The sequence below is a fragment of the Anabrus simplex genome, chromosome 3 (assembly GCF_040414725.1).
Source record: "Anabrus simplex isolate iqAnaSimp1 chromosome 3, ASM4041472v1, whole genome shotgun sequence".
In the NCBI taxonomy this organism is placed as follows: Eukaryota; Metazoa; Arthropoda; class Insecta; order Orthoptera; family Tettigoniidae; genus Anabrus; species Anabrus simplex.
Window position 1 is genome coordinate 42,369,494 of NC_090267.1, and position 7,659 is coordinate 42,377,152.

Consider the following 7,659-nt stretch of genomic DNA (forward strand, 5'->3'; position numbering starts at 1 on the left):
TACCTTAAATCACAATTCAGTTGTTGGATAAGTGAAGGGAGTAATGTGGATACACTTTGGGCTAAATTTAAAGGAATCATTTGGGAAGGAGAGAAGAGATTTGTACCTGCTAAGAAGGGTAAAATGACCTCAGACCCTGTTTATTATACAAGGGAAATAAGAAAATTAAAAAGAAAATGTAGAATAGTAAACAGGAAAATCAAAGATGGTAGGAAGAATAGAGAAACTAGAAAACAGCTAATGAGGGAACTGAATAGAGTGAAAAAGGAAGCAAAAGAGAATTATATGAATGGCATTCTTCAAGAGGGTAATGACCACAAAGGGAAATGGAAAAAGCTGTATTCATATATCAGGAATCAAAAAGGAAAAGGAATCCAAATTCCTACAATGGTGGGAGAAGGGGGTGAACACTATTTAACAGATACTGAGAAAGCAAACCTCTTCAGTAGGGAATTCAGAGATTCAGTAGAAGATTGTCAGGACTTGGAAACCATAACAGAAGATAGAGAGGGAGATACACATAGGGAAACAAGAAGCTTCTCATTCACAAATGAAGATATTTTCAGAGAAATCCAACTTCTTCAGCAAGGAAAAGCAGCAGGAAGTGATCAAATTCCTGGGGAGGTATTAAAGACAATGGGGTGGTACATAGTGCCTTATTTAAAATTTCTCTTTGACTATGTCATAAATAATAGTGTAATACCAAAGGAATGGAGGGAATCTATAATAATACCAATTTATAAAGGAAAGGGTGATAAAAGGAAACCAGAGAACTACAGACCAATCAGCCTGACCAGTATAGTTTGTAAAATACTGGAGAGTTTAATATCAAAGTACATCAGAGGGATAAGTGATGATAAAAATTGGTTCATGAGGAGGCAGTATGGATTTAGAAGGAAATTTTCTTGCGAGGCACAACTGGTGGGATTTCAGCAGGACATTTCAGATCAGTTGGATTCAGGAGGCCAGTTAGATTGCATAGCCATAGATCTTTCCAAAGCCTTTGATAGAGTGGAACATGGAATATTATTAAAGAAATTGGAGGGAATAGGATTGGACGTAAGGGTTATACGTTGGATAAGAACATTTCTAAATTCAAGGGTTCAGAAAGTCAAAGTAGGAAATAATATATCACAGGAAGAGAAAGTTTGGAAGGGAATTGCACAGGGTAGTATAATCGGTCCGTTACTTTTCTTAATATACGCAAATGATTTAGGGAACAATATAACATCGAAAATAAGATTGTATGCAGATGACATAATTGTTTATAGGGAAATAAATAACATTGAGGATTGCTCAGAATTACAAAGGGACCTTGAGAGTATCCAAGAATGGGTTGAAGAAAATAATATGAAGATTAATGGAGCAAATCAACTGTTACAACATTTACAAACAGGAGCTTTAAAACTGAATTTGAATATACTTTGGATGAGGTAGTTATCCCTAAAGATGGCAAGTGCAAATACTTAGGTGTAAGATTCGAAAGTAGTTTGCACTGGAAGGGTCATGTTGATGACATTGTTGGGAAAGCATACAGATCGTTACATGTCATAATGAGGCTACTTAAAGGATGCAACAAAGAATTAAAAGAAAAAGTTACTAAGTATGGTTCGTCCATTATTGGAATATGCAAACAGTGTTTGGGATCCTCACCAAGAATACCTAATAAAAGAACTAGATGGTGTGCAGAGGAAAGCAGCAAGGTTTGTAACAGGGGATTTCAGGAGAAAGAGTAGTGTATCAGAAATGATAAAGGAACTTGGTTGGGAAACTTTAAGTAAGAGAAGGGAGAAAACTAGACTTATAGGATTATATAGAGCCTATACAGGAGAAGAAGCATGGAGAGATATCCGTGAGAGGCTTCAGTTGGAAAATAATTATATTGGTAGAACTGACCACAAGTACAAAATTAGAAGGGATTTTAGCAGAAGCGATTGGGGTAAATTTTCATTCATTGGGAAGGGCGTGAAGGAGTGGAACAGTTTACCAGGGGTAGTGTTTGATCCTTTTCCAAAATCTGTACAGATATTCAAGAAGAGAATAAACAACAACAGAGAAAATAAATGAAATGTTAGAGGGCATTCGACCAGTGCAGGATATTGTAAATAAAAAATATGTGTGATTAAATTAATTCCATCCCCTGGTCTATGGAGTTTGGACAACCCAAGTAGGGGACTGCTTGTAGGGGTGAAGTACAGTGGGGACTTCGAGGACCCTGGGACCGCTACGGTAGCTGTGAAGGCCCTTCAGGAACTCTGAAAAGTGGTGGCAAAAGGGGCTCTGGTTAAGACGCAGCAGGTCGTTATGCTACTTAGGTTCCAAAATGGGTAAAATATAAATATGTAAATAAATTCAATGTTAATTTTAATCTTATACCAGTTGTATATTATTATTAGAAGTAATTTCACATACTGTGTATGAGTTGACTATGTTTGTAAGATATTATAAGTAGAATTTTGTAAACAATATAAATTTATTAAGGATGATGTGTGTGTTTAATAGAACAAATTATTAGCGTAAATTGTATAATATTGTATTCTAGGAAAATTTTCTTCGTCTCTTGTTAATTTAAAATTTAGTGCTTGACAATAATGTATTTTAGTGTACCATTTGCCACCGAGGTAGACACCTCATTTGCAAATAAAGAGATTTTGATTTTGAAGTCCAAGTTCAGCACCATCTGCATAGTAGTGTGGGATGAAGCGATAATGACATGTCCAAAATGACCAAGAATGCTTGTATGTGTGCATGATCCAACATAGCTCTCGACTAATCTTGGTACCAATATGAAAAATACTTTGGGAGGAAAATCCCCCCTGAAACCCCTGTGGGAGTGTTTAAGTGTAAAATAACCGAAAATGGCCGATATTAGTATGAAATACATAGTTTTCGGGGTCACTGAGGTGAACTGCTGCACTTAAGATGCCGTTCAAGTTAAGCCTCCATAACCATGGAGTTTGAGAAGAGGAGAAAGTAAAGTCCAAATTTCCTCTAGTCTGAGTTTTCTGGCAGTGGAAAATGGTACTTGTAACAATTTCACATAGGGAAACCCGGCCCGGAAAATAACAGCTGTTGGGCACAAACCGAATTTGTTGTGGTGTACTTATGAACGTGGTATTTAGAAAAGAATATCTTTGTGCGGAGACGTAATACCTTTATTAACTACTGTACATGAACCACAGCTGTTGAAAATTGCGCCCCACAGCTTTAACAACGCCGCGCTAGCATACCCGATAGAACATCCCTGGCGGCGTTCTAACAATGTCACTAGAAGTGAGGATTGTTGCCAGGACCTCTGTCATTGTCTTGCAGACAAGAATCCTCCCTTAACACCACCAAAAGAAGACAAGTGAGGTCAGATCAGGCAGACGAGGTGGCCACGCAACAGGATCTCCTCTTCCTATTCACTTACCTGGGAACGTCTGATTACGGTGTTATCGAGTAGCATGTGAAAAGTGAGCTGCGACCGCATCATGCCGAATCACATGCATTGGAAAACTTACAACCTATCAGAAACTGCTTGGCGTATAATATTCGGCTGACGCGTTTCCAGACCGCTGTTCCCTATCTCAGATTGATACATGTACTCTTCTGGAAAACAAGTAAAAATCTGTGCCTTAATCACCGAAATAACCTGTATTTAAAGATATTGTTCGAAATTAGTGTGCTCCGGAATAATCATAGTAAAAGGAAGAAGAATATTTTTTTACAAATTGTTTTACGTCGCACCGACTCAGATAGGTTTTATGGCGACGATGGGATAGTAAAGGGATAGGAGTGGTGAGGAAGCGACCGTGGCCTCATTTAAGGTACAGCCTCAGCATTTGCCTGGTATGAAAATGGGAAGCCACGAAAAACCTTCTTCAGGGCTGCCGACAGTGGGGTTCGAACCCACTCTCTCCCGAATACTGGGTGAAGTGACTGCAGCTATCGAGCTCGGTAGAAGAAAAAGAAGGAAGTGGATAACTCTTACAGGGTTACAGGAGTAGCATTACAGGAAAGAGCAAAAATGGAAGAAGGAGTATATCAGCTACGGCGCAATATACTACTACAGGAAATAAGTTCCTGGACTGGCGTCTACAGTTTAGGCAATACGGCTTACACACATGTACAGCTGTCTATAACTTCTTGCACTAGCCCTTACAGTGTAGGCAACACATTGAACACCTGTGTACCTACTACAGTCAATATGTTCGTGGACTGGCGCTGACAGTTCGTCTTTCGACCTCCTTTTCCGCACCTTTTTCCTGTCGTGGTGATCCGGTCGATTTCTACTTGGCCATCTGAAACGTTTCCCTAGCAGGTTTGTCTAATTTTTGGGGGAAAATTTCGAAATTTGTCCGTTGCTCAAACCATGACATTCTCAAGTTCCGCCGCTGAAATTAAACTACCTGTAACAACAGAGACCGTAGTTCTGCTTGTACTGGGTGCAGGTAACTTCCTCTTGCTGGAACTAGCGAAGAACTGTTACGAAAACATCGTGCGGTGCAAACTCTCCTTTGTAGGCCACCACAGTGACACTAGACGGCCAGTCCACGGATTTAATGTCTCTACTATGTATATAACAATCAATCTCAATCCTTAAAAAACTCAGAGATTACAACACTGCGATGAAGCCAGTAAGTTTGTATGCGATTTAACCCACGTCATTGAACAGGAAGGGTTTGCTAGAAAACATTGAGGGAAAAAAATTCTTGAGGAAGGTGCAGGGACGTAGGAAAGTGGGACAAGAGGTTTGACCGCACCCAAACGCGTAATTATAAAAAAGACAGAGAATATCACAATCAAATTTTAAAAATGTAGACCACCAGAGAGAATAGTAAAATAATTCTGGAATGTATTTAGAGCAGGAAGTCAGGAGCTGGAGGAAAAGAATATACCACATGATGGATTATGTGACAGATATTATTATAGGATGACCATCAATAAAATTACGGGTTTACGAGATCAAACGATCAACCAAGACCACACGATGGGAAACTGAGTGGTAACAGCTGGTCACGTGAACGTAAAGAAGTCCATTCAGAAAGGGTGAAGAAATACTGAGCTGGTCGAAAGTAGATTTCCAGAAATAAATTATATTTAACACAGTCCATGGTAGAGCCTAATACGACAACAAAAAGTAATAATAATCATAATAAAAACAAGAAAATTATCGTGTGGTATCAGTTACCGTTTGCATACATTTTAATTTGACGCCATAGAGGGGCTTTCTCCACGTCAAATTCGACGTTGGACTTCATTATCCATATCGCAGAATAATTCGCTTCTCTATTGCACGATCTATGACTGAATTTAAATTCATTTCAATTAATTTTGTCGTGTGAGCACCAAATCTGTCACCAGAAATCTCTTCAATGGTTTCATCGCACGGCTTTGAATGTCGAATGGACTTTCTTTCAACTTGCTACTAATTAAATATTATATATTTCAGGTATTTCCTCGCTTTGTTAATATTACACTACTGTAATTCTGAAGAAATTCGATGTTATATGTTAGCTAAGTCAAAACTGAAATGCTCCATGGAAGGTATTTAATCAGATGTGTGGTCAGACATTGAGGGACCAAATTGAGAAACAATCGGCTGATCACTGAGCCTTCGTGAACTCCTACATTCACATTGAAGCTATCAGATACTCCAGTTGCTCTTGTTATTTTTTTGAAGTAACACAGGTCGTTTAGATGGCACTTACCAGCCACTCAGGAACCTATTTGTGCACTCCAATCCAACTTTCCGGAGATGTGGTCATGGGATTTTTTCAGATCAACGAGCACTGCGAGGAACTCTGATTTACGTTTCCACATCTTTTCATTTACGTTCGATATGGCCTAAATGGCTTCCCTAGAATATTTTCTTCTTGAAAATCCACATTGGTCACTGGGATCTCCACAATATCTTGAATTCAGTTTGTCAGTACATGCTCCCACACCTTTAACGTGTAGGATATCAATTTTATTCAATGATAAGTTTCATATTCTCCAAACATCTCATTTGTTCTCAAAAAACTGGAACGAAGTAGCACACACAGTAAAGATTGAGGAAGAAGGGACTAGCCAGTAGTCTACTGAACATCCCCTGCAACCCAACGTCTGCAGTTTTCCCATAGCTGTGTAGGAATGTCATCGGGTTTGGTTGCACGGCCGCTTTACATTGTTGAAACTGTCCGCCTGTGTTGCATAACTGTTAGCACTATTAGCTGCTGTCCTCGGAGGCCTGAGTACTATCCCCGGTAGTGCCAAAATAATAAGGGCAGGAGGGCTGGTATCTGGTTAACATGGTCCGTGCATCTGACCTCCATTGGGGTGAGCCTGAAAAGTGTTGCGCTTCCTCGTGACGAGGACACGAGTATACTATTGTTGACACTGCTTTCTCTACCTTCTTAAAAGTCACTACCGCCATTGGCACTTCTGTTTGTTTACCCTTAGGAAACAAATAAAGAACGGGACTCCCTTCGAACCCGCAGTCTTGGAACTGGAGGCCAATAATCTTCTCCTGAACCACAGAGGAAGGTCTGAATTCTAAATAATAAAAACATCACCGCGCTATTCCTTTCTCTGCCTTGTCTGTGTTGACCACTCTTTGGTGAAGGCCTCCTTCACCTAGTCTGACGACCTGGTGTTCAATTCCCCCGTCCTATCCTAGGCGGTGAGTGTGAGTTCTCAGTTGCTGAAGTCACCACATACAGAATTTGCTTCCTTTTCTTTACGCATCTGTTCGTTATTATGTCACTTGAAGAAATTATCAAGATATTTGTCTACAAATTTCTCTTGGAGGGACTAGTATGTAAGCTATATGAAAAAATAGGCAGGGAATTCCCTATTTGCCCACCAGGATTGTCCAAATTTGCCACCTATCAGAACTGAAACAGATGTTTACCCTATATGGCACGTTTTAGGCTAATCATTTTGTGATATTAAAAGAAGGTGATTACTTCATTTCAGGAGGAAAGAAAAAATCCCCGAAGCCTCCGCCTGTAGCCAGTACTTCAAATGCCTCTCAGCTGTATGCTAGCGCACCAGTGGAGAGTTCTTCTCCTCCAGACACTCAAGAGGAATCAAAGAAGGCTCCAGAAGGGGTAGTGTGATTAATGAATACACCTCAGTCTTTCGAAGTGACAAATCAGTATTTGTCGGAAAATATTGAATCTACGTGTAAATGCGTTGGTATTTACAGGAAATTTGAACTTTCTTACATATTCACATCAGATCAGACACTCCAAAAGTGTAATTCTTCAACTAGCTTCGCTCCAAAAGTCATCGGTTATAATATCCGAAGGATCACACGACTTCCGAAATGGGACTTATCATCGTGATTTCAGTCAGAGGTGCAACATGACCTCACAGCGAGGAGACTTTAATACAGTGCCTCTGTATATGGATTTTCTCCCATGGTAACGATATTATCATTTAAATACAAAGCTGTTGTAACTTTGTGACAGACAAATCACTCTCCAAAATTCCTGTGACCGTATATTATTTTCTGCTGATGATCTGGCATACTGACGTCCTACTTTGAGGTTACCTATGCATGTGCTAAAATTCTTCATCTATGCATTGGAACCTCCACATCAGTTATAACTTCATTAGACTTTGTTATGACAATCGTGACGTACTTACATTTCATTTTCATACTGCATTTGGATAACGTGTTTGAGAAAC

The 7,659-nt window shown here is 39.6% G+C and overlaps 1 protein-coding gene across 2 annotated transcripts in view; it reads left to right on the top strand.

The window, feature by feature from the left end:
• Positions 1-7,456, top strand: part of LOC136866637 (nose resistant to fluoxetine protein 6) — a 73,173-nt gene extending 65,717 nt beyond the window's left edge. Inside the window, exon 12 of one of the 2 annotated variants that reach the window (XR_011017963.1) lies at positions 6,943-7,081. Coding sequence is in view for 1 of the 2 variants with exons in the window: in XM_067143754.2 (XP_066999855.2) it covers positions 6,943-7,085 (143 nt within the window). In the remaining variant the exon portion in view is untranslated. Of the gene's footprint in view, positions 1-6,942 lie in introns of both variants that reach the window. The other variant, XM_067143754.2, reaches the window with a different exon arrangement.
• The last annotated feature ends 203 nt before the right edge of the window (positions 7,457-7,659 follow it).